Source organism: Periophthalmus magnuspinnatus, chromosome 10 (genome assembly GCF_009829125.3).
Source record: "Periophthalmus magnuspinnatus isolate fPerMag1 chromosome 10, fPerMag1.2.pri, whole genome shotgun sequence".
NCBI classification, from domain to species: Eukaryota; Metazoa; Chordata; class Actinopteri; order Gobiiformes; family Gobiidae; genus Periophthalmus; species Periophthalmus magnuspinnatus.
The window spans coordinates 32364513-32390319 of record NC_047135.1 but is presented as its reverse complement, the minus strand read 5'-3'; the positions used below and the strand labels follow the sequence as shown (position 1 = coordinate 32390319).

At 39.8% G+C, this 25807-nt stretch overlaps 4 protein-coding genes across 5 annotated transcripts; all 4 read left to right on the top strand.

Annotated features, from left to right (window-relative positions):
- Nucleotides 1-648: 648 nt before the first annotated feature.
- pola2 (polymerase (DNA directed), alpha 2) lies at nt 649-4465 on the top strand. Of its 2 annotated transcripts, none has more exons than XM_055224615.1 (18): nt 649-942; nt 1014-1138; nt 1217-1305; nt 1386-1443; nt 1515-1621; nt 1694-1893; nt 1966-2054; nt 2134-2286; nt 2525-2587; nt 2683-2731; nt 2813-2931; nt 3000-3038; nt 3124-3197; nt 3273-3381; nt 3593-3699; nt 3769-3825; nt 3894-4020; nt 4194-4369. In XM_055224615.1, exons 1-18 carry the CDS (start codon nt 858-860, stop codon nt 4344-4346), a joined length of 1803 nt encoding a protein of 600 aa, XP_055080590.1. In that variant the 5' UTR covers nt 649-857; the 3' UTR covers nt 4347-4369. The 2 variants fall into 2 exon arrangements, with proteins under 2 accessions (XP_055080590.1, XP_055080589.1); XM_055224614.1 differs by having other exon boundaries at nt 655-942; nt 1691-1893; nt 4194-4465.
- Nucleotides 4466-8502: 4037 nt separating this feature from the next.
- On the top strand, nt 8503-10557 carry zdhhc24 (zinc finger DHHC-type containing 24). The gene is made up of 3 exons (XM_033974040.2): nt 8503-9019; nt 9086-9363; nt 9934-10557. The coding sequence occupies exons 1-3, from the start codon at nt 8718-8720 to the stop codon at nt 10224-10226; spliced, it is 873 nt and encodes a 290-aa protein (XP_033829931.1). The 5' UTR covers nt 8503-8717; the 3' UTR covers nt 10227-10557.
- Nucleotides 10558-10847: 290 nt separating this feature from the next.
- On the top strand, nt 10848-12854 carry LOC129456575 (paramyosin-like). The gene is made up of 11 exons (XM_055224697.1): nt 10848-10905; nt 10984-11142; nt 11216-11324; nt 11714-11764; nt 11842-11919; nt 12011-12067; nt 12175-12234; nt 12307-12371; nt 12444-12576; nt 12716-12789; nt 12833-12854. The coding sequence occupies exons 1-11, from the start codon at nt 10883-10885 to the stop codon at nt 12852-12854; spliced, it is 831 nt and encodes a 276-aa protein (XP_055080672.1). The 5' UTR covers nt 10848-10882.
- Nucleotides 12855-13500: 646 nt separating this feature from the next.
- slc24a6a (solute carrier family 24 member 6a) lies at nt 13501-19113 on the top strand. The gene is made up of 17 exons (XM_033974655.2): nt 13501-13927; nt 14040-14147; nt 15181-15257; nt 15340-15414; nt 15524-15608; nt 15854-15957; nt 16048-16122; nt 16257-16282; nt 16360-16413; nt 16492-16625; nt 16758-16927; nt 17607-17862; nt 17935-18101; nt 18178-18292; nt 18360-18472; nt 18608-18673; nt 18799-19113. The coding sequence occupies exons 1-17, from the start codon at nt 13798-13800 to the stop codon at nt 18907-18909; spliced, it is 1866 nt and encodes a 621-aa protein (XP_033830546.1). The 5' UTR covers nt 13501-13797; the 3' UTR covers nt 18910-19113.
- The last annotated feature ends 6694 nt before the right edge of the window (nt 19114-25807 follow it).

The following is a 25807-nucleotide window of genomic DNA, read 5'->3' as shown; positions in this document are numbered from 1 at the left end:
CTGAGAAGAACAAACACATTAGAATAGAAATGTAAATGATAACAGCTGCTTAGAATAAAATCTTTACAACTCTATTTGTGGTGTTTGTTGTGTGTAACAAGTACAGCCTGGAGAACATGACAGTGAAGCATGACACTTAATGACACAAATCGTATGTGTGACAGATTCTCCTTATGTGACCTTATGTGACCTTAAAGGTGATGTATACAAATTATAATATTCCCCTAGTGTCATGCTCACACTTTAGAAGACAGTCAGAGTAATTCCTCATTTATCCAGGAGTGGTGCATGGTATGGTACATGGTTTCAAGAGGTTTCTGTTATTTGATAAATCCTTCTGGGTGGAAGCTGAAACACATTTTTTTAAATAAACATTGTCAAGAAGCCTACCTTTTGACTGGACATTTTTTATATTTGAGTGTAACAATGTTTATATAATTAGTTGTTGTTTTATCTCACATTTTTATTTTATTTTATTTTTAATTTTTATTATTTTTATTTTTTTACACCAAATACAGAAACGACTTTTATTATAACCATCCAGACTGAAGTTCTACCTTCCGTCCAGTAGGAGGTGTTAGAGTTTCCAGGCGCACTGACGGTTTCCGGTGAATGCTGTTTACTTGTGACGCAATTTCCGGCCGCCAACTCGGCCTCTGTTTTTCGCGGCAAACTGCTCCTGGGGTTTGTTATTCACTCTGAATGTGCTGTAATATTTATAAGAAGCAGCATTTGTAAGTGGTTTTATTAAAACCACTGGGAGCACGCTGTTGGTGCTGTCGTTGCTGTTATGTAGTTGTAAATCGACGTAATATTAGATTTTGTCTTATACTTTGTTTTGAGTGGAGCCTGGAGAGATGTCTGTGGTAACTGCAGAAAGCTTGAAATCGGAGCTGGACATGTTTGACATTGCGTATGAAAGTGATATAGTTCTGGATAAGAGTAAGTGCTGCCTTAGTTTGTTTTCTCTGGATGTTCGTAGTTGTGTCTTGTAATGTCCCTTTGTTTTGCAGTGATAGAGCAGTGCATTTGTAACAGAATACACGCGGATGAAATGGTGCTGGAGTGGGTCGCCTACAGCTCCACAAAGAAAGGGCTGAATCTCACTGTGGAAACACTTGAACGATTTGAACATGAGGTGACTAGAATGTTTTACAAGCTTACAACACACCAACAACAAAAATATATTTATGTCCGGTATATAATTTGTTTTCAGATCCTGAGCAAAAGAAGCAAATCAAAACAAAGTTCTAGAAGAGAAGAGACGCTCGGAAGAACCAGGGATATTCATACACTGCAGGAATTGTATCCTTTATTGCTCAGCCATAGCATTCCACATGTTTTAGCTTTCACAGTTGGTTTGTTGTCTAGTCTTAACTTTTTAGAATGAAAGTGGAAGAGGAAGAGGACAATTTGCTTGATTCCTATTCTACTCCTGCTAAGGTAAATAATAATATGTACTCATGTCAAGTATTTGGTAGTTTTTAGTTTTAAAACTAACTTTTTTTCTCTAGGGCTCTCAAAAACGTGCATTGACAACTCCTGAACAACCTCAGTCTAAAAGAAGTGCTCTGCTTGCCAGTCCAGGTCTTCTGTTGTCTCCTGCCAGCTTCTCTCCCAGGTACCTTTCCTTTCACGAACAAGTCAGTTTAGATCTTTCCCTTATTATATCTTCCTTCATTATATTCTGCAGTTTAACACCATCACAAAAGTACAGCCAGCGTGGAGGTAAGGGGGAGGTTGTGGTCTCATTTGGACTTGTACAAGGCACACGCTGGATGGGCAGAAGTTCTCCTGGTATCGGAGTGCAGCTGGAACTGCTGGAAGGGCCAGAAGTCACACTCACAAGCAGCTACAAGTTCATGTTTCAGAGACTACGGGATATTCATAATGGTAACAATATTAGTATAATTCTATATCTCCAAAGTAAGACCATGTTAAAACTAAAGATTTTGCAACTTGCAGTGTTGACTGATAAGATAGAGGAGCTGGGGGAAAGCCTAAAATCTCATTTTCACATTGACGAATTCTCTCCAGTTTCTCTTCCTGCCCAGGTGAAGGCTCAGTTTAGTTTTGCTTAACACTCTCTCTCTTTTATTAGCTCTTATAATCACACTTGTCCTCTGTCTGCAGGATGCTATAACTGTGCTTGGTCAAATATGTTGTGACAGCAATGGGAAACTAAACGCTCATTCAGTTTTGCTGGAGGCAGGACCAGAACAAGGAGGTCAACAAATACCTGTCGACCTGTCAGAGCTTAAAGAGTATTCTTTGTTTCCTGGTCAGGTGAGAACATCTCAAACTCGCATGCACTCCCAACTCTTACTGGTGGTTTCTCCTTTGCCTGAGCACTGAAGGCTGTGTGCTGCAGGTTATATGGCCACCAACAGCAACAGAGCAAGCCAAGGACCTGGGCAATAGATTCACCCAGAGTCTGACCGAGAACTCAGACATAAGACGTTTTGTACAAATTTTGTTCAAACTGATCAAACTTCAACTTCACCTTTGTTCATTTATTCAATAGGTTGTTGCAATGGATGGAATGAACACAACAGGAAGAAAACTGGTTGCTTCCAAACTTCATGAGGTTGGTTTCTTGTACAATGATATATATATATATATTTTTTTCATTACCTTGTTTGGATGTACTTTGAACATTTAAATGTTATTTACTGTTTTCAGGGTGTCCCTCTACCATTTTATACTCCAGTAAAACTGGAAGTGGATGAGGGTAAGCAAAGTAATGAGACACCTTACTCATTTTAATATTTTTTTTTAAATATATTTGACTTTTTCTTTATTCCAGCCATAGAGCCTCTCAATGTTTTAGTAGCATGTGGTCCATTCACTCCATCTGATACGTTAACATACGATCCTCTACTTGACTTAATAAATGTAATTACAAGGGATCGTCCGGATGTTTGCTTACTGGTATGTTAAATTTAAACAGCTTTTTAAAAATTCTGCTTCAAATGTATTTACGTTATTTGTTTTTGTAGCTGGGGCCTTTTGTTGATTCAAAACATGAACAAATTGAGGTAGATGCAAAATTATTGTTCTTTTAACTTTTTCTTTTTACATTTGCAAGCAACTGAATCAGTTCTTATATAATTTGTTTTCTAGAAAGCCCAAGTGACTGAAACTTTTGAAGCTATTTTCTCAAGGTGTATAGAAAGCATTGTGGATGGGACTAAAAGGTCAGTGTCATTATGGTTGTAATTGTGTAATAAGTTAAGGTTTTAATTAAGGTTTTGTTTTTCTGTCTTTGCCAGTGTTGGCTGTCGTTTGGTTTTTGTGCCCTCCCAAAGAGATATCCACCACCCCTTTGTTTACCCACAGCCTCCGTTTACGCTGACAAACTTCAACAAGGATCACGCTCAGGTCAGACCCCATGAAAACGTTTGACCACAAGTCATTTTCATTCCCTTTTTATTGTTTTTGTTTTTCACTGGGCATAGCTACACAATAGAACAAAGAATAAGAATTGTTCTGTTGTCCTCTTCATGTAATTGTACATACATCTGTATGACAAAATTATATTTGTAGATGGAAAGAACTAGGGGCAAATGCTGCCTTGTTTTTATATTTATAGAGAGTGACACTTGTTCCTGATCCCTGCACTTTGCTGATTGATGGTGTAACTTTTGGCTTGACGTCTACTGACATTCTGTTTCACATGGGTGCTGAGGAGATCAGCAGGTATGAATATATTGTGATTAGTTTGCCATACTTGTAATAGAAAATTGTTACACTGCTGTTTGGTTTCAGTGGGGCTGGATCAGATCGATTCTCACGCATACTAAAGCACATATTGACCCAGAGAAGGTAGGAGGAGTTAATTGTGTTATATGTGTTATTCAGCATCATGTTACATTGTGTTTCTTAAATTGCAGCTACTATCCACTGTACCCTCCTGTGGAGGAGGTGAATATGGACTATGAGAAGTTTCAGAGCTATGGTCAGATGCCACTCACCCCTGACGTTCTCATTATTCCTTCAGAGCTGCGTTACTTCATAAAGGTACTCCCATAATGCTGTTAACTACACATACCCGACTCCTCCACTGTCCAAGTTACATAAACAAACTGGTGTAAAGAGATTAACACTGGTACTTTAAGTACATTTTAAATGACAAAATGCCACTTTAAAAAGCTTAATTTCAGACTGTTGATGTCTCTACTTTATGTCCTTAGGATGTGCTGGGCTGTGTTTGTGTCAATCCTGGACGTCTAACCAAAGGTCAGGTGGGAGGGACCTATGGCAGGCTACTCATTCAGCGCAGTGCCCCATCTGAGGAAGAAAAACGAGTAAGCCCTTGTTTGGCTGCTCAGGTGGTAAAGATCTAAAAAATATCTTGAACATTGTTTTTCAAGAATAATTTTGAACCACATGTGGCACAGTCTGGATCAGTCTTTCAAATGTGGACCATGTAAAATATGTACAAATAAACCTCTTAACTCAAATCACATGGGACTGTATATTTGAATGTATTATATTCTAGCCCTTATTCTAGTTTAACTACAGGAAATACCAAAGAGACAATGTCCATGGTAGTTTAATACAAAAAATGGAATGATACATAATGATCTTTGGTCTTTGAATATCACTGCTCCATGGCTTCTTTTATTAGTCATAAAAATCATCTGATTCATTAGAGTCACTGTGATGATCAGTTTGTTCATCTTTCACACTCAATCTTTCCAGATTGTCACAATGTTCTGTTCAAACAAAAAGTCATGAGAAAACAAGACAAAAAAGATGTGTTATAAAGAACATGAGTAAATCTTACCCTTTGGTTTATCATCAGCTTTTGGCTCTCTAAGAAGAAATAGTGTCAGAAAGATGTAACAGATTTTTAAAAATCCTGCTCAAATTACCTTTGTTTTTGTGTTTGCTCTGGAGGTGCAAGAAGATGCTCTATATGGTCTCCATCAGATGTACCATCAGAGTCTTCATCTTCTGAGGATGTTTTTTTACTCTCCTCATCCTGATGTTTTACCACATGCTCAGGGATGACGTAGATTATTTTAGTCCTGGAACATGATTTTAAGCCATAAACACATGACAATTTCTAAACACAAAAACTGAGACATGGATCAGGTGATAGTCTGACTTGCCTGGTCTGCGGTGAGATTATACAGTCCTCCGAGTCACTATCCTGAGGTCCCCGTGCAGTGTCTTGGTTGGACTTGCATACCTTAATATTGTCCTCACCACCATCCCACTCTGATGACGCACTGTCCTCAGAAGGATCAGAGGATGAAGAGCTTGATCCAGAGATATGATCACCCTCTACAGAGGAACATCTAGGAATATCTTGATCTTGATCTTTCTGACTGGTTTCTTTGTCATCTCCGTCCATTTGGTCTGAATCATCTTCATCCTCCGGGCTACTGTGATCAGAGAGGCTTTGTTCCTTTTCTTTTAGTGTTGGTATTTTCTTCAATATCCTATTTGTCGGTGGTTCTTCCTGTGGCGATTCTGACAACTTGCCACTGCATTCATCTATATCACTCTTATCAGTTTCACTGCCACTCACAGTGCTATCTCTTTTGTTTTTAGTATCTTTAAAACCTAACCCATTCTTATGTTTCGATTTCTGATTAGTAAAGGATTCCACATCTCCAGTTTCAGAAATGAATGCCTTTGCCTTTGAACCAGTGGTAACTTCTCTTGATGACGAGGACCTAAAAGGGGATTGTTGAAATGTCATGTTTATCGCCTGTAAGAGTCCTATAAAACTCTGACTTAAAAATGAAACCCTTGACCCACTTACCTGTGAGAGCTAAACTGGTCTTCATCTGAGCAGCTGCTTTTGCTCTTCCTCTTCTGTGTGCTCTCCTGGCTTGATGCTCGACTACTAGTTTGGCTTCGTGTTTGATCACCGGAGAGACGGACTATAAACATAAACAGGTAAAAGTTAGAAAACTGTCACTGTCTTATGATTATTATTTGTAAGGGTAACTGGTCAAACCTGGTTTTACATCAAGGTCTTCTAAATGACTATTCTCTTCTCTACTTGTTTCACTTAAGCAGCTGGGAGGTTGCTTTCGCATTGTCTTAGTTTGCTCAGTCAGAGGGATAAGTTGATCTGTGTGGGGCTCATTTGGAGGACTGGTGTAATTTGTAAAGGGATGTTCCTGTAGGGGTCTCAATGGAAGGAGATGTGGCCTGAACAGATGATGTGGGAATGAAGATGGTACTGCAGTGTCTGTCTGATCTTGAGTCTGCAGTTCAGGAGGAATACTCAAGTCTTGATATGCTCCAATATTTGTTAAAATTTTTTCACAGCCTGGGAATTGAGATTTGTTAAGTCATGGTTAGATATGTGTAAAAGACAAATAGATATGAGTTTTTAAGATTTTCTTTTAAGAAAGAAAGGAAAGAACAAACCTTGACAAAGTAAAAGGTGATAGTTTGCCTTTAAATTCTGTTCTCCAAACAGATGTTGCCCAAACACAGTTTATTGGTTAATAATACAAGCGAGTTAAAAACAACAGTTGTGCGTTCACATTAAATACAGATTTTTTTCCAAGTGACCCAGCAAAGAGACAAGAAAGAATGAATTTCCTTTTGTGTGTGTGGGGTTTTGTTTTTTTTTGTTTTTTGGTTTTTTTTTTTGTTTCATCAAATTGAGCTTGTCCAAATTAATTAATTTAGAATGACTTTCTTTTTGTGTAGTTTTCCAGTGCTCTGAAATTTTTTTTATTTTTTTTCTTAGTAAATAAGGAATAATAACAAGGTAAAGTTTGAAGTTACTTTGCTTGACCATTTCTATTCAAAACTAGTGGGGCAGAGTGAGGGATCCAGGCAACAGATTTGGTTAAGACAAACATTAGCCAGTTGAAATTCCAATGGAACAGACATTTCCCAGGGCGATGTCCAAATTATTTCCATGCATATTTTATTTTAATGTACCCCGACTCATAAGTTCCCAGTGTTTTATTTCAAAGCAGCCTTGTGTGGGGGAGAGTTAAGTTTAGAGACACATACTTTTGGACAGGATTACGAAATGGTGTTTTTAAGTTTTCAACCATTTGATCTGCACTTATCTCCAAAAATGGCCATACAATTAACCATTAACCTCCTTAATTTGTTGCATTCTGTTGCTGTTCGATTGATTAATTTCCTTGTATATAAATAAAATATCTCCATTTTCAAATCAAGCCCAAAATGACATACATCTTAAACAGAGCGCTGCTTGTAAATTCTGTTCTGAGGTTTGAACACAGTCTTCTCATATAGTAATCTCCATCCCAATAAGAACACTTATTAGTCAATCACACAGTGGCAGATTGTAACAATATGTGAAAGGAAATGGCTGAAAATAGAAAAGTGTCAGAACCAATATTTGTTTATTATCATTAGGTCAGGATAATTTACACCAAATTTCATAATCCTGTCAAAAATGTCTAAGATTTCCTCATCTCAGCTCTTACAGTGAAGGAAACAAGATTTTTTTGGCCATTTCCAAGCAATAACTAATGCTACTTGGCTTTAATGTAATTGTATAATTTGGGATACATACCTTCTCTGTTTTGTGATAGAGCTGGTGATCCAAGTCAGAACAGCTCCCAACGTAACTCTCATATTCTCTCTGAAAGGGTAAAACACTTTAAATCAGGCACCATATATACCATTGTGTGCATGTTAAGTGATCATTTAGGACCTTCATTTGCATTTAAAACATTTGAATTATATTTTCTTGATAGGTCTTTCAAAAATGACTAACACTATTGTGGCTCCCAATCAACAGAGTCATTACCAAGACAAGGGAAGTGTCTTGCCAACACAATAGAATTTGGGAATGCCAACTTTTTACTCTTCTTACCCGTAACATTCTCATGGAAGCCGTGCGCTCCAGCAGCTTCCTCAGTGTTTTCTCTGCCTCCTCAAACTCCTGCAATAGTTCCCTATTGTGCAGTTTGGCCAAGCGCTCCATCTCTCTCAAGTCATACAAGCGTTGCTCTAGATGCTTGACCCTACTGGGGGGGAAAAAAAATGTTGTCCACTTTGTAAGAGAAAAAACCCCCATGTAATTTTAAGAAAGTAAGGAGGGACAGACAGTACTTACCTCATTTCTCTTGTGGTTTGGTGAAAGTATAATTTTCCTGTTCAATGGACTGTAGCATATACTCCTACAGGGGATAAAGAGATTACTCAGGATTAAGACTAGGTTTTGGGGGAGGGACTAGATCTACACATGGTCGGTCACAAAGGGGTTATCAAATTATTTATTAATCCCAATGTTTAAAAAAAAAATAAAAAATAATAATAATAATAATTAAAGAAAAATAAAAGTATGCTCACATCCCTTGGCCTATGTCATGGTTTATTTTGCCCTTTATCAACAGAATAAGCAAATAAATCTTCAGCATTGGCTTTTTTTGAGAAGTGACCCTAGATTTTGCAAGTGATTCTGCTTAACCCTGCATTTCCCAAAATATTTTCGATTTTCATTGTAAGCGGAACCATAATATTGCGCCTCTGTTCTACGGGGCTGTATTTTCATGCGACACTCATGCGTTACACACAGGGCTGTGTTGCGAAATAATCTACCCGTTTTGTATCTTTTCTAAACAGATTCTCATTTGAAGATATCACGTTTCTAATCTACATCTGAGTTTAAATTCGGGTAAAATAGCATTTATCAGCAAGCTAAATGCTAATGGTTCGTTCGTTGCCCTCTTCCAACACTGACACAGACAGGTGGAGTGATGACCAGCTTGGCCACGAAAGTGTTTTGCAGGGCAGAGAGAATATGCCGTCATCTGCCAGTGATGCTCAACACGTTCCTCGTTTTCTCCATTACTGGGGAAGTGAGCTATTTGGTTTTGGTGGAGGCTCCGCTAGAGGCAAGCTTGAAGAAAACTGCGTGGTCCTCCTGGTGGAAAGCAGTCCACTTAATTGCTCAGTACTTCATGCTTGGCAATATCTGCTGGAACGCACTGCTCTTTCTCAAGACCAGCCCGAGTATAAAAGGTGTTTTCTTGGGTGAAGGCATGGGACAGGGTTGGAGGTAAACATTCTCTAACTTATTTAAATATTAAAGTAATCATATAACAATTTTCTCTTGCATCTGCAGGTATTGTTATACATGTGAGGCCCACACACCTCCCCGCTGTTCCCATTGCTATGATTGCAAAGTGTGTGTTCTTCGCCGTGACCACCACTGTGTCTTCTTTGGCCAGTGTGTGGGCTTCCAGAACTACCGGTACTTCCTGAGCTGCCTGCTATTTATGTGGTCAGGACTACTGTATGCCACACTGATGAACGCCGAGGTCTTCATAGTCATATTGAAGGAAGGGGTGACTGTTCATAGTATTCTGCTGCTCTTGATTCCTTGGATTATGTTAGTATCAGGTGAGATGATTTGAGATTAAGTGTGATCTTCATAACAGGTTTTCATAATAGTTATTAGTAGTAGTATAATAGTTTTTTTTCTTATTCCGCTGCAAAGCATTAATGTCTTTAACGTAAAATGGTCAGAACTGGGTAGAGTAGCCAAAATATTACACAAGTAAATACTGTTACTTCAAAATAATATAGCTCAAATAGAAGTATACAGTAGTGGTCCAAGAAATTTTTAAAATATTTGGGAAAGCTAAAGTATACTAATAACTCCATCTGATATATTATGTAAAAACTTTACATAATGCAAAAAATCTGATGGACAACTCAAAATGTAATGCAAATTATTTAATATGGTCAGCAAAAAACATTTATCACTATATTATAGTGAGAGGAGTAAACAAAACCTTAAGAGTACTGTTACTTCAATATAAATATTACTCAAGTAGGAGAAAAAGTATGCTGCTTCAAAAGTACTCTGAGAAGTATAATTTCTTTACAAATGTCACTGAGTACTACCCACATCTGGCATTCATTTTGAGTACACAGATTATTAAAAGTTCTGTTTTGTTTTTCTTTCAGGCCAAGTCTCAGCAAGAGCTTTTGCTTTTGCATTTATTGCTGACACATGTGTGGTGGGCTTTTTGTTGGTGTCTGCTTTTTTCTTCTTCCACATTTTTCTGATGATCAGGGGACAAACAACAAGAGAGTGGTACTCCTCACGGCGCCCCTATAATCTGGGACTCCTTCGCAACCTGCAACACAATTTAGGCCATTACTGGTACATTTGCTGGCTTTGTCCACTTATTCCTTCACCAATGCCTGGAGATGGCATCCACTTTGAGGTGACAGGGTCACTAGAGCCTACCAGATAATGGAAATTACAATTCATTATATTTAAAGTGGTTTACACTGTAGATTCAAGCACTGAAAAACTTAGTTATAATTGCACCTACATTGTACGTCAGTTTGGTAATCCCAAATGGTGTTCATTGTTTTTATTTCAGATGAATGTTGCACATGAAGTACTGTATGCTTTTGGCGGATTATTACATTCTATGCTCTTTGCCTTAAAACTAGTAAGCCTGTAAATTTGTTCACATTTTTAAAAAATGTTTTTACTACGTAATTGCACTGTTGTATCTTGCTAATTTTATTCATTGGTGTGTGTGTATATAAATGAGGTAATAAAATGTTTGTTTTGTCCTTTTTGTCCGTGTTTCTAAAAGATAATACTGATGACGTCATCACACACTTGTAGATTTAGTTTTTTAACTGTTACTTTGGTATATTTACAAGGGGCAATAAATATTAAACAATAGGATTATAAAAACACTGGTGGCTAAAAGGTGAGTTTTACGTGTCACTTTATTTAAGGGACTGATATTTCAAGGGTGTTTTGGCGATAACTTTAATGACATTGTTAGCATACTTGTTAGCTTAAATTAACGGTCTTAATGGCACCTTTTTGTAATGTGACATAACGTTACAGAAGGAGTTATTTCAGTAACCCGGTGACAAAAGAAGCAGAATGGATACTGAGGAAGAAAACATGTAAGTGATGAACACATGTGCACATGTTTTTACCGGTATTTGCCTGTTTTGCGCGTTAGTGTGTGAACATGTGTTTAGGACAGCGCAGGAAATGATGGAGAAAATCGCCCAGCTCGATCACAACAGCAGTTTACTGAAGGAGCAGAACACAGAGATGAGGAGCTGGCTGGATACGGCGGATGAAGACATGGCCATACTTCGATCTGAGAACAGTTTTCTCAAAAAGCAAGTGAAAGAGTAAGCATTTCGTGTCATTTTTAAAGGAACGTTTTATGATGGAGGTTTTATTGAGCTCTGGTTTGATTTTCAGCCTGGAGAAAATAATCAGCGATGCTCAGAGTGTTGAATCAGAACCAACTGAATGTCAGCCCGATTACCTTGATTTGAAAATAAGAAATGACATGGAAATTCAGAAGTTGGTAAGTTTCTTGGCTAAGGTTTGATAATATGGTCTGGAGTATTTATCTGTTCTTAAGGTGCACTGGGTAACTTTTCCAGTGGAGGCACCCTTTAGTATGTCCTACAATATGGCATTAAACGTAGCTATCTCCATGGAAACAAGCAGGCAACACCTGGCCAAGTTATGAGTAAAACCTGTGGAGAGGCGACACTGCTCACTGTAAGAATGCATGTTTTTTTTTAAAGAATCTTTGACAATAATGGCCCTTAATAAAATGCAAAAATAGACAAGTTTAATGCCATGTTGTAGAAAAAGATGGGCACATAATTCACAAAATCTAGTTGAATTAATTGACTAAATTTAATTTAAAACATTTGTCATTCATACATTCATTTATATATTGCCTAGGAGAAGGAATCAGCCTCTCTGAAAAAAGAAAACAAAAAGCTCACAGATGAGGTCTGTCAACCTGCAGTAAGTGCATTTTGTCCAGTTTGTCAGTCCTTTTGATTCTACAGCTGTCATCTTAAACCTAGATAAGGAACTTGCAGCAGCTACAACAGCAAGATGATGTGACCCTGAACAAGTTAAAAGCTTCATTTCAAATACTTGAGGTAAAGCAAGAATTCAGCAAGTTTTGTTACCACTCAGTCAGTTCTCATTTCTCTCTTATTTACTGTGTTAAATTTGCTTGTGTTTCTTCAGTCTGAGTGGGAGGAGGCTCAGTTAGGACTACAGCAAAGAGATGAGGTTCTTCAACAGGTCAGACGCATAGAGAGGTTTTCTATCAAACAGGCCGACATAACTTACCTTTTGATTAAAACTATACTAATTTGTTTGCCTTTGTTTTTTTGCATTTATAATGGCAGAAACAACAGGAGTTAAAACATGCTGAGGAAATGGTGGAAGAATATTCAACCATTATAAAGGTAAACCGTCAATCAAATGTCAAAATGTGAAACGCACTGTTAGGCACAATTATTTGTAATATTTTTATTCAGGATCTCAGGGTGAAAAACCAGCAATTAAAAGAGGAACTTGAGGCTGGACAGGATGAAGTGTCATTGTAATGCATGGATTTAAAAGTCATGTACTCTACATTATAAAAAAGTGATATTTTTTGTTTTTTGCTTTCCAGCGCTGTTGCTATTGACCTTTTGGAAGCAAAGGACAAGAGTAGCAGTCCTGCTCTGTCATTTGCCGAGGAGCTTAGGCTGTTGGATTCTTTCTTTCATACCAACATCAGCATATCAGACGTCACAGTGGCAAATGTAAGACCTTCATTCACCAACATGACTCAGAACAATTCAGGAATGTGGAACCAATGTGGCTTTTATGTGTTTGTGTGTCTGCCTGGTTTCCAATAGTTTAACATTATTGTAATTCATTTAACACATGTCATTTTGTAAGGATGAAGTAATGTCTGAAAAAGCCCAAAAGACAACTTGTTTAGTGACAGACGATTGCACTGATTGCACTGAAAGGTATGTCAATATACAAAATCTTTTGTATTTCTCATGATTCTAGTGGAGAATTTTTTATTTTCTAGTATGAATGAGAGGTATTTGAGTAATACAAGTACCCCTGTGCCATCTAAAGAGGAACTGAAGCTGCAGGCCAGTCCTGTTGTAGAGTCTTCAAAATATTCCAAGTAGGCCTGTTTCTTATCATTACACAGTTCTTTGTACACTTTATGAGATATTAAATGGCTGCTTGCTGTCATAGTAAAACTGTAGTAAAATTACACTTTGTAGATATGCAAGATCCTAATTAATATACATTTTGTGTATTTCTTTAAGGTGTGTTGGGATCCTGATGACTGTCACTCAGAAAGTTCTCCTGTTCTTGGGGACCTTTTTCCTGTTCTTCACTTTGGCCTTTACAACTTCAGGAGGTTTTACTGCAAACTCTAGGCCCTTCTCTTTAAACACAATCTGGAACAATGTCCGCTTTTTGTTAGAGCCCTATTGCACCGTGCATTATGGGGGCAGGACACCAGTGTGATCAGCATAATAAAGTCTAATTTACCACGATACCAGAGCTGTCTGTTAAACATACACCGTACAAAGTATATACAAAGGGTCTGAATTTGAATGTATTTATCCATCTTCTTGAGGTAGGTTTGCTTTCCGCGCGTCTCTAAAGCCCCACCCATGCAAAGGCGCCTTCTGGTGGTCTTTTTTTTTTTTTTTTACAGTGAAAACAGCCTACTCCCTCCCCGATGGAGAAGCCCTAATGAGCGGTGTGATTTAGAGCACCAGAGCTGAACACTGTGCAGATTTCATGCTGCAGCTGATTGAGCGTGTGTGTTCGTTGAAGCTCCTTGTGTTGACGGCGCGCTGTCGGTGAGGATGCTGCTCCGGAGATGCTGATGACGGCTCGATGACAGCGCTCGACTCCCTGGATGGATCTTGCAGCTTTGGGATCATTACAGCGATAAGTCGGTCAACATCCGTCCAATTTGAATTAGGACACGTGAGCAGCGACATGTTATGAACCGAGGAACAGCTTTGGTTGGGGGAATGGGGCCACCGAAAAGACCAAAGCGAACTCGTCTCTTTTTCCGTTTGTGCATCTGCGGAATCGGGCTCCTCACAGCCGCCCTAACCGTGGATGTTACAGGTGTCTATATGAGTAATACGAATCAGTGATGCCTAATATTAAGTTATCTCAGCAAGCATTAGCGATACGAGCATCTGAAACGTGTTCTCACAGCCCTCCTCTATCATTCTAGGGTTGTCTGTAGTGCGTAATGAAAATGGAAATATCCTTTGGACGAAAAGAAGCCTTTATGAAGAGAAAAGTGCCGGTAATAAGACTCTGAGTGGCCTATCTAAATCTGGTAAGACACTTTTAATTTCCATCATACTGGGACACCTGGAACTGATTCATTACCAGAGAAATAGGCTAATGTTTTAATTTGAGGAGCTCTACTTGTTTGAAATATAAAAATACCTTGTGCGAGTTATAGGTCCCACATGTTTGTTGGTTCATAGTTTTGAGAGATACTGTTGCTAGGAAACCAAATTGAAAAAGTTGTTGGATGCTGTGTGCATATCAAACTGCTCACTGAAATGATGACTGTCCTAGTTTGATTCATACAACGTAGTGAGAAAATCTTCCCATTTCTAGAATAGATTTCATGCATTGCATCAACATTTTTATTGTAATCTGAAAAATGCAGTGAAGTGTGTCCAAACAGAATCATGTGGCAGAGTTATCATTCAGAGAATTTGCACAAATGTCTCATTCTTCTTCACTGGTCATCCCTGTCCCTCCAAGTTGACAGTAGAAGTAATATTGGACCACTCCAGTCTTACATTACTTTTATTTCTCACACAAACCAGGCACACAGTTGTAGACATATGTACATATCCCCGTTACCTGACATCATCAAAGAGTTTGTGATGAAATGGTTGCATTAAATCTAGCATCATTTTTCACAGTTTTACTGTTCACTCTTTATTATAGGTTATATATTATATGTATGAGACTAATACAAACTATCTCATAGTTATTTGATGCTATTAACATGCAAAACCAGTTTCTAGAATGGCTGAGCAACACTTAATAATCTATATCTCTGCCCTGATGATGATTTAATAAAAGCTTTTTTTCTGTGCTGTTTTAAACGTTGCCTGATCCTCAACCAGAAAAGCACCTGGGTGAAATCCTTGCGATTGCAACTGCAAAGACACATAAGTAACATTCCAGTAACCTGGCTTTGAAAAGCACTTAATAATTAATTTTTTTTTACACTTACATGAGCTGTAAACAAATGTCTTCTGTGTGTTGTTAATATTTAACTCCACACATTATATTCACATATACATGATATTCATTGGCCCTGTCCCAACTCTTTTTGTCAATCGTAGCTATTACAGAGTTTCCAGATGACATCTTTTCTTTGGAGCAGCGGCGTCATGGAGCTGTAATGCTTCATGTTCTCTGTGTAAGATGCACCGTTTTTCTTTATGTATATCCACACAAGAAAACCCTGTACCTGAGCACAACGTACTCTGATGTTTTTACAGGCTATTTACATGTTTCATGCTCTGGCCATTGTGTGCGACATTTACTTTGTTCCATCTCTGGAAAAAATATCAGTGGTACGTAGTAATAGCACAATCAGTATGTCGATTGAAGCAGAGTTTTCCCTAATCTAAACTTTGTATTATATTTGTTTATAAACTGATCATGATATTTTCTGTGCCCTAGAATCTTAATCTTAGTGAAGATGTTGCCGGGGCGACCTTCATGGCGGCTGGGAGTTCTGCCCCTGAGCTGTTTACCTCTTTGATTGGTCAGTATGAGCTACTCCAATCACTTACAAACATAGCACAATGACCGCTCAGTAAAACATCAGCCCCATTTACCTTTTGTCACTGACGTCACTTGCTGTTGACTTGACTCAAATTATTTCAAGTGTACAGTAGACTCTGATTGACCAATGTGCAACCACTCAACTGATGTCATTATTTCTCTGATCATTTAGATATTGGGGACTAGACACTGTTTTTTTCTTTCATATTGTGTTTGGACTTTCAGGAGTATTTATCACAAAAGGAGATGTAGGTGTGGGAACCATTGTCGGGTCAGCAGTTTTTAATGTCCTGGTGATCATCGGTCTCTGTGGCATTTTTGCTGGGCAGGTGCGTCATTTCTTTCTTTTATATTAAAAGAAACAGTATATTTCTTTTTGAATTAAGTCATACATTTATTTTGTAACCATGTTCTCCTAGCCTATTTCTCTAAGCTGGTGGCCTTTATTTCGAGATTCTATCTTCTACATTTTGTCGATAATTGTGCTCATCTTGGTAAGAAATGTTGCACACATAAACATTACTTATGACACTGCTTCTGACTATCATTGCCATATGATGATTATAACACAATTTCTCCATATTAAGACTAAAATATTGGGTTTTTTCTTGTTTGACTGTGCCCACAGGTGATTTATGATGAAAAGGTTCTGTGGTAAGCTTTGGGTTTATTTCTTTTGGTGCTGATTTAAAAAAATAAATAAATAAATAATCAATTGTAACATTTCACAGGTGGGAAACAATTATTCTCATTAGTATGTATGGAATTTACATAATAATCATGAAGTGAGCATTTTAACGTTGTTATTTTGGGTGTTACCCTATATTGCTTCACGGCAAAAGCATGTTATGTCTGAACTGTAGGTTCAACAGGTCGCTGTGTAACTTGGTTGAGAGTCACTGCAGCTTGGGTCAGCCATGTCTCAGCAATTTGAGACGAACAACTGCTGTTGGAAATATAGGAGATTGTGACAATGACATGGTGCCACTAAAGCCAGGTATGAAACACATTTTCTGTGTAGTTTTCTTTTATTTTGGACATATTTGCCTGTACATGAATAAAATTGATAGATTTGAAATATTTTAGCCATACATATTAATAACAACTGACCAATGTTGTTGTTCTATAGACTCATGTGTGGTGGCCAGCCAGGACACTGGGGTGGTAATGGTCGATGAGCTTCTGAACCTGCACCCTCACCAGCTCTCTTTTTCAGAGGCAAGCCTTCGTCTTCTCATCACCCCGCATTTTCCCCCCTTCACCCGCCTGCGCATGGCAGGACGCATGGTCATCAGCGAGGTACACTGCACGCTGACACCATTAATAATACCCCTCTTCATGTGTTTCTAGATTGGTGGGTATTAAAGTATCTATAATATTAAATATATCTGTCCACACCCCAGGCTTACATTATCTGGCCCTAATGATTCTTTGGAAAAATGTGATTTTGTGGATGATTTTAAACATAGAAAATTGAAGAAACCAGGAATACAGGCAGCATTAGATAAGAAAAAAGCCAGGGCTAGACAAATAGATTATTCTCTCTCTTTACTCTCCTAAAATACACCAAAATATGCCAGTCCAGTTACCCTGTTACATTCAAATCACACTATAGATTGTTTGCCTTTCCATCAAAACACGTGTACACTACTATACTACTGTATGCACATTAGTACTGATTAGTCTACATTGTAAATTGTTTAATTCCATAAAGTTAGGGAAACAGGTGTTTGTTGTTGCTGTCTTGCCTTCCTGCATGTGCTCTTGCATTTTGTGCAGTTTGAAATAGCACTACAAGTACTTTCTTGTATTCTTCTTTGACCCTAATACATGCTGTCTAAAAGCCCTCGGGTCAGTGTGAGGCCATGCTTGGCTGCTCCTCTCACTCCTGCTGCCCCTTTGCACACATCATAGCCCCATGCTGGTATAGCCTCAGCGCTGTGGTTTTACTGGGTTTGTGTTGTCTGGCTCTGTACAGCGGCAGAGGCTGATTCAGGCTCGAGGTGGACACGAAGAAGGAACTGCAGCAGGTAAGGAGGGAGGGAGCAGGCCGTGGGGCCAAGACAACGGAACAGTGACTGAGAGAGATGGACAAACTTTAGAGTGTGACACCATCAAAGAAGAGAGTGGAGAGACACCAGGGGCTGCAGAAATTAAAGAGGAAGAAGAAGATGAAGAAGAGCAGGAGGGAGGAGAGGACCAACATTCTGCATTAAATCCATTCTGTTTTCCTAGTAAGGAAATTGAAAAGTTTGGTTTTCTAGTTTTAAAAGAATTTTTAATACCCCAACGTCTTCATGTCTCAGGTGGCTTGTGTGAGCGCCTGAAGTGGCTGCTGTCGTGGCCAGTGACTTTCTTGCTGTTTTTCACTGTACCCAACTGCAACAAGTCCCGCTGGGAGCGCTGGTACCTGCTGACATTTTTGTCCTCCACTCTGTGGATAGCCCTATTTTCCTACCTCATGGTCTGGATGGTAAGCCCCCTACACACTGCTAAAATGCATAAACAAAGATGGTGATAGCTCATCCACATGACTGTACTTGATCTAGGTGACCATCATCAGTTATACATTGGGAATCCCTGAGGTCCTTATGGGCATCACCTTTTTGGCAGCTGGCACCAGTGTGCCTGACTGTATGGCAAGCTTAATTGTTGCAAGACAAGGTGGGTTTTAATGAAGTGATGCAAGACATGTTTCTATTATTCAAGGATGTATTGTTGACCTGTGTAGGTATGGGGGACATGGCTGTCTCAAACTCCATCGGCAGTAACATCTTTGACGTACTGCTGGGACTGGGTTTCCCTTGGGCACTGAGAACTCTCATAGTCAGCTACGGATCCGTGGTGAGCTAATAATCAATATGTTTAGGTCCCATTACCACAACATCTTGTAACAGAAACAACTAGGCAAATAAACAAGTAAACCTAGAGAGTTTGTTTATGATCATGTGAACTGTGAATTTATGTCCTTTTGTCCAGGTGAAAATAAACAGCAAAGGGCTAGTTTACTCAGTGATACTGCTGCTGGCCTCTGTCACTCTTACTGTGAGTACATATTAACATATGTACCTGAAATCAATATCTAAATATACTTGTGTAATCTAATAACATTACGTTCCACACAAGGGCATTACTGTAGCTGCACCTTTGTGATTCTGCTGTGTTTGTAGGTCCTGTGCGTCCATTTAAACCATTGGAAGCTGGACCGGAAGCTTGGGCTCTGTCTAATGTTGCTTTATGCCATTTTCCTTCTTTGCTCTATTGGCTTTGAAAGGCTGTAAAGGACAAACATATTTGTAAATTTAAAAATCTTTAAGACATGTTTACTCAGGCACTCTGGGTAGCAGAATTTGTCTTTCAGTCACAGCTTCTTGGATATTTCAGTAAATACAGATGTTTTGTTTATTCTAAACCTTGTGGTGACTTAAAAGTGACCGTTTTCCTACATATGTGCGCATGTGCTACTTTGATTTTGTGAAAATCTTATAATGCATTGTTTAGTATTGCATATGTATCTGCAGTATTTTTCTGCATTAAATTTGTATACTTCAGTAACTACACAAAATTATAAGGTTAACTATGACCATCTCATATACAGTATTTTATTGTCGCATCTCTCCCTTCATCTGTTCCATTCTGTTTTAATCATCACTGAAAAAAAGTGAAACATTGCTGTTGTTCATTCAATATGTCTTTTGCCATTAGCTTAATTAAAGAAAATCTAATTGGCCTGTACAATTTAAACTATACACATTTAATCTTGTGTTTGTATTTATTTTTGTTATGTACATCTAATTGGCTAATGCAAATCAACAGTAATTTACAAGAGTTAATTGATCCAATAAACATTTGTTCAGTGACTGTGTCTTGCGCATGTGCTGTGCTAAGTCAACCTCCAACACAGGGGGCAGCACTGGCATCAACCTCACTTGACTCAGCAGAATATGACATGCATGCCATGTGCCTCTGAATCATCCTTGAAGTTCCAGCAACATGACCTAGACCTAGCCATACCAATGGCTCTCCGTGCTGAAAGGTAATTTAAAAAAGCAACATTTAGACTTGTGAAAACGAAGTAACAAATTTGTATAAAATCATGCAATGGCCAACCATGGTGTGTCATAGTGTGCACTCCAGCGAGCTGCTCATTTTTTGGGGACTGTTGTGTTGGCTAACTGTGGTGCGGCATAAATAAGTAGGTTTCTAGTTTTGTGATTATTGTCTTCTTGTATAAATGTCAATTAATTGTGATATTTGAGTTAAAGGAGCTAAAGGAACCAGGTGACAGTCAGGACAAACCCAGAGCCCCCAGTTAACAAGGTGCCTGTCCCACTGAGCAATAGTGGAGGAGTTTTAGCAACCCCAAGCAAGGATCCATCAAATGGAGGAAGAGCAGAACCACCTTAAGCAGAAGCGGGAAGTGGAGGCAGCTGGACTGAGTACAGGAGGACTGACTATGAACAGCAGCTAGATTGTCCGATCCCCAGTGACTACTACAGATCTTTCAATCTATGCCCCAAGGGAGCGGAAATCTTCAGATGAACTCACTGTATTGGAGTGGATGAGTGGATGGAGGAATTCAGGACTAGCATGTTGGGCCAATGGAACAGCCTGCATTTTTATTTGACCACCTTGAAAGGGAGGCAAAGGATGAGTATAGGCCAGTGCAGGAATGGGAGAGTGTGTGTTTGACATCTTAACACTCTATTTTGTTTATTGGACAAGGTTACAGCTAATTCTCCTTTTCGAGTACGTAAAACAACTGCTGTGTCCCTCCTGGTGTCCTTTGGGTGGTGCTCTGGGGCCTTTTGCTAAGGGCTGTCCAGTCCCTGTATGACTGGAGCAGGACCTGTGCTCACATTCCCGGCGGTAAGTCAGACCTGTTCCCTGTGCATGTTGGACTCCGCCAGGGCTGCCCTTTATCACCGGTTTTGTTTATTGTTTTTATTATTTCTAGGTGCAGCGAAGGGCCGTAGGGGGTCCAGTTCAGGGACCACAGGATCGCATCTCTGCTGTTTGCAGATGATGTTGTCCTGATGGCTTCTTCGAACCAGTACCTGCAGCAGGCACTGGGGCGGTTTGCAGCCAAGTGTGAAGCAGCTGGGATGAAAATCGGCACCTCCAAATCCAAGATCATGGTTCTCGACCGGAAAAGGTGGCTTGCTCTCTCCAGGTGGGTGGAGAGTCCTTGCCTCAAGTGAAAGAGTTCAAGTATCTTGGGGACTTGTTCAAGAGTGAGGGAAGGAGGGAGCGTGAGATTGACAGGCGGATCGGTGCAGCGTCTGCAGTGATGCGGTCGGTGTACCAGACTGTTGTGGTAAAGAAGGAGTGGAGTCGAAAGGCAAATCTCTCAATTTACCACTCAATTTACATTCCTACCCTCACCTATGGTCATGGGCTTTGGGTAATGACCGAAAGGACAAGATTGCAGATACATGCGGTCGAAATGATTTTCCTCTGCAGGGTGGCTGGGCACTCTCCCTTACACATAGGGTGAGGAGCTCAGTCACATGGAAGGAGCTCAGAGTAGAGCTTCTGCTCCTCCACATTGAGAGGACAGACTTTGGCTGGGGGTGGTTCAGGCTCATTGGACGCCCTGGTGTATGAGATGCTAAAAGAGAGTTTAATTGCCCCTTGTCCACAGGTCACTGTTAAATCAGCTGATGTGCCCGCTCACTGCATTCTAGATGGTTGGTCAATGGTTTCTACAATTCCTGAAAGCTTTTTCAGGTAGTATTTTCAGGATAAATTGAAGGCATGTCACTGGTGGAAATTGTGGGTGGCTAATGGGTTAGCTATCCCTTACTTTTGGTATTTTGAGTCTGATCTGAAATTGTGTGGAATATTAATTCCCCGGAAGGGCAACTTAGTTGTCAGAGATCCCGCGGGTCAGTTTGGTTCACTCCAAGTGCCAGGCATCATTCGTATGAATGTAATTAAAGCGTATTATCAGCAACAGTTTGACCAGTATGACCAATGACCAATACCCTGGATTGTTTGACCTTCAGCCCATTGTGAGTGCCCTGACATCTTGGCTACCAGCCCTTCAGTTATGTCACCAGCTTTGCTAGTTGAATATTCAAATTCAACTGGTGTTGCAAAGCTCCATAGTAGGTAGGTAGTGTTTTTGTGCCTTCAGGGACTACTAAGTTTGTGCCCGCTACATTCCTCAGTTTTTACATCTGCTGGGTCTGCTTTGATTAAGCCTTTGAATGCTAAGTACAGGTTGCCTGAAGGTTTGTTAGTGTCTCCTTCTCTGGTCTGTGTTATTAGGGGTACAGCATACATTCCTGTTGTGAATCTGGGCATGTCAACACTTTCTTTAAAGTCCCGTTATGCTCTGGGTATTCTGTCCCGTGTTGAGGTGGTTAGCTTAACCTTTAGTGTCCACGAAGTTCCATGTGCACAGGACCAAGTTGTGGCAGCAGTTAAGTCACATACTGCAGGTAGCAGCTCAATTTCGCAGAAGATACAGTCCATGATTTGATTTGTCCAGATTAACTGAACCTGAGCAGCACAGTCTGACCCCATTCAACCTATTTGAATTTAACAGGATGCTGTTTGGACTATGTAATGCTCCTTGAACTTTTCAGAGGCTGGGTCACAGCATGGACAGTCCTTTTTGTTGTATTTGGATGATATTGTTGTGTTTCTGCCAGTGTCAATAAGTACCTCAAACTTGAAACTTGAAAAATGTGATTTCATTTAAAAGGAAGAGCCTTACCTGGGTCATTTCATCTCAGCAGAGGGTATGTCTACAGATCCCAGTAAAATCTCTGCCATGTCAAACTGGCCCCGCTAACCAACACAGCACAGCTGAGATCGTTCCTCAGGTTCATGAGCTATTATAGGAGGTTTGTGAACAGCTTTTCCAAACTCCTGGCCCCTCTCCATCACCTTGTTGCAGAGCTCGCAAGGTCTAAAGGACAAAGGACGAGGCTTGTCACTGGAAGGCTGATGGCTGGAGGACTGTGAGCAGAGCTTCCAGGAGTCGAAGGTCTGGCTTGTAAGTGCCCCCCATGCTTGCCTTTGTAGATTTTTCATTGCCTTTCTTTTTAGAAGTGGATGCAAGCCATTCAGGCCTTGGAGTGGTGCTGTCACAGCAGCAGTCGGGTCATGTGAGGCCGGGCACATAAACCAGCCAAAATCTACAGGCTACTGAAAAGGACTATAGTTCTATGAAACTCAAAATGCTGGCAATGAAGTGGGCTATGGCTGAAAAATTCAAGGATTACCTGTGCAGCCATCAGTGCATGGTGTGGACAGATACTTTGAGCCACCTGGACACTGGCAAGTTGGGAGCAACCGATCAGTGCTGGGTCGCGGAACTGTCTGTCTTGATTACAGTGTCCAGGCCGAGTTCATCAGAATGCCAATGCTCTTTCCAAGCAGAAGACCGCTGGGGACCGGGTGCAGTTGGACCAGTTTCTTCCTGGCACGCCATTGCCAGAGGTTCTTCAGAACGGTGCTGATGGGTTACCGTAGGTGGTAGACCAGTCGTTTATAGCTCTGCCATCTCGTATTCGAATTGATCTCAAGGCCCTCCAATATGCCAACCCCGCCATCGCAGCTGTTCTGAAGTTCTGGAAGTGACAGAGGGTGCCAGGCCTGATGGGGGTTTTTCAGCACCTACTGCCTGAAATTCTAAAGACAGAGGTGCTGCAGGACCTCTATCAAAACCAGGGCATAGAAGGGGCAACTGATGTGGTGAAGCAGCGGTGTTTCTGGACAGGGATGGATCAAGACATAAAGGACTGGTGCCAGCAGTGCAGTGGCCAAGTGTACCTAGCCATGATTCCGTGCACCCATGGGCTATCTCCTTGCTTTGAGGCTAAACCAGGTGCTAACCATTGACTCATGGAAAAAAGCTGTTAATGGTGATGACGGATGTATTTTCAAAATTAATTCAACTAGTCCCTACCCATTACCAGAAGGTGTCTACAGTGGCGAAAGTTCTGATCAGAGACTGGTTCTATCATTTTGGAGTGCTGATCCGTGTAAATGCTGACCAGAGGCGGAATTTCAAATGCATATCCTGCTTTGCTGACTTCCCCCAGATGAAAAGCCAACAACTAGTTTTCCATTACAACGCCACTGCCCCTCAGTGCACCAGCGAGTTGATGTTTGTCCAGGAGTCAAACCTGCCAGTTGATTTCTTACTTGGTCACTTACAGTGCCCACCACAGGTCGAGTGTGTGATTGGGTGGCAGAGCATAGGAGGAGGCTTAATGTAGCCATGGACGTGGCCAGAGGTCACATGGAGTCTGTGGCCCAGAAGAGAAGAGAGGCATGATGGCAAGATCCTGTGTGAGCCTCTTGAGGTGGGGCAAAAAGAATCACCTTAGTGAAGTTGGCCCAGGGTAAAGAAAGATTCAGGATACCTGAGGTTCCATGGTTTATCAGGTGATCAAAGCTCCCAGTCCTGATGGTTTGGTCTATTCAATTGCTGTTCATTGATAACCCCCACCAAGTTCACTGCACCTAATTAAAACCCGCTCTGCCACCTCCCAATACCTGCGTCACAGTTTGGCCGCCAGGTGTGCATGACTCATGACTTTTTCTTTTTTCTTAATAATTATTATTAATTGAACACAAGTGTATAAACGCTATTAGGGGACAAGTGTAACAATGCAAAACATGCTAGTGAGCACATAAGAATACAATTTTCTAAGAAATAAATAAATTATATCCTCCGGAGGATATTTTGAAATCAGATGGGAGTTCTTTTAGTAATAAAACAAGAAAAGAGTGCATATCCCTCTTCATTTTCTGCAATGGTTGTGACATTTGCTCAAAAGCAATACAGTGTAAACAAAAATGTCTGAACTGTCCATATAATATAGAAATGAGGATAGGGTAAATAATCATGTTTAAATTCCCTTAAGTGAATGTAAACACACTATATAACACACCGTTTTAACTGAAGCCTGTGGACCACAGGTTCAATAAATATTGAAATGTACATTTTACTATGTATTTTATTAACTGTAAATGTCATATGATTTAACTGTGAAAATGAGACGCAACCTCAATGGACTTCCTGATAAAATAAAATAAAAAATTAAATAAAATGTAGCCAACTTCTGACATCAGACCAAAAGACCTGGAGCGCAGTGATGACATTCAAAGAACAGTTGGTCTAAGGATTTGTCTCCTGAATTACAAAAAATGCAAGGCCTAAGATCAAACTGAAATCTATTTTTAAGAATCAGGCCCATAGAATAGATATTATAGTACATTACATTATTTTCAAATTATTCTCCTCTACTATAGTTGAACAAATGTAGTATATGCCTTATTTCTCATTTTACTGCCATAATTTTTTATTTTCCTTTTATTTAAATAACGTTAGAATAATATTTTTATATGTATTTTAGTGCTTTTATTATGGTAGTCAAGTCTATTGTTTTGTTTGGTTCTGCTGGATCATTGATAGTGTGGTGTGTTGGCTATTCAAGCCAATTAAAGTTAAAAATGAAGTTAATAAAGGTGTATTTTACTGTCGTTCTACCTCCTAAGTATGGGTCAGCCAGCGAGGTATGTGTTTTGTAATTTTCACACTTTTCACACAGGATTCAAAGAATAAAGTCACTCACAGACCCACATTATGTGGCATCATGCGCCATCTGAAAGTAACCTCGCTGATCACGCATAAAAAGGTCTAAATGTTCAGCAGCTCCTCAACTCAAACTGGTTCAAAGTACTCATTGAAAATGTCCAGAGATGATCCAGAGTGTAAAAACAGTGCATGTGCTCCACGAGAAGGTGCATCATCATGGAAGAGGAACAACTGCAAACAGCTGCACTATGGGTTATAGGATGTAGCAGTGCAGTTACATTAGACAACCACAACTGCACAAACTGTCCTAAGTACAGAAAAGGTACATAAGATCAGCAAGTCAGATCTGCCAGAGAATTGAGTTGAAATGACTTCCATTCTCCAACTGTGGTATTGACTGTTTTTATGTAAAGAAAGAGTTAAAAAGGTATGGTCTTCTTTTTACTTGTATGTGGCAAGGCAAGTTTATTTGTATAGCACAATTCGTACACAAGGTAATTCAAAGTGCTTTACAGAATAAGAAAGACATTAAAATCACACAAATCAAAACATAAATAATCACCCAATCTGCAGCTCTCTCACCCACTCGTTTGCACCTTTAAAAACTCTCTCTCTCACTC

Coding starts and splice junctions, on each gene's coding strand:
- pola2 (XM_055224614.1), top strand. CDS start 858: ATGTCTGTGGTAACTGCAGAAAGCTTGAAATCGGAGCTGGACATGTTT. Junction 943..1,013: donor TGATATAGTTCTGGATAAGA/GTAAGTGCTGCC, acceptor TTTGTTTTGCAG/TGATAGAGCAGTGCATTTGT. Junction 3,039..3,123: donor CAAAACATGAACAAATTGAG/GTAGATGCAAAA, acceptor TTTGTTTTCTAG/AAAGCCCAAGTGACTGAAAC.
- zdhhc24 (XM_033974040.2), top strand. CDS start 8,718: ATGACCAGCTTGGCCACGAAAGTGTTTTGCAGGGCAGAGAGAATATGC. Junction 9,020..9,085: donor GGCATGGGACAGGGTTGGAG/GTAAACATTCTC, acceptor TTGCATCTGCAG/GTATTGTTATACATGTGAGG. Junction 9,364..9,933: donor TTGGATTATGTTAGTATCAG/GTGAGATGATTT, acceptor TTTTTCTTTCAG/GCCAAGTCTCAGCAAGAGCT.
- LOC129456575 (XM_055224697.1), top strand. CDS start 10,883: ATGGATACTGAGGAAGAAAACAT. Junction 11,143..11,215: donor CTCAAAAAGCAAGTGAAAGA/GTAAGCATTTCG, acceptor TTTGATTTTCAG/CCTGGAGAAAATAATCAGCG. Junction 11,920..12,010: donor CTTCATTTCAAATACTTGAG/GTAAAGCAAGAA, acceptor GTGTTTCTTCAG/TCTGAGTGGGAGGAGGCTCA.
- slc24a6a (XM_033974655.2), top strand. CDS start 13,798: ATGAACCGAGGAACAGCTTTGGTTGGGGGAATGGGGCCACCGAAAAGA. Junction 15,609..15,853: donor GCTGTTTACCTCTTTGATTG/GTCAGTATGAGC, acceptor TTGGACTTTCAG/GAGTATTTATCACAAAAGGA. Junction 18,293..18,359: donor CTTAATTGTTGCAAGACAAG/GTGGGTTTTAAT, acceptor TGACCTGTGTAG/GTATGGGGGACATGGCTGTC.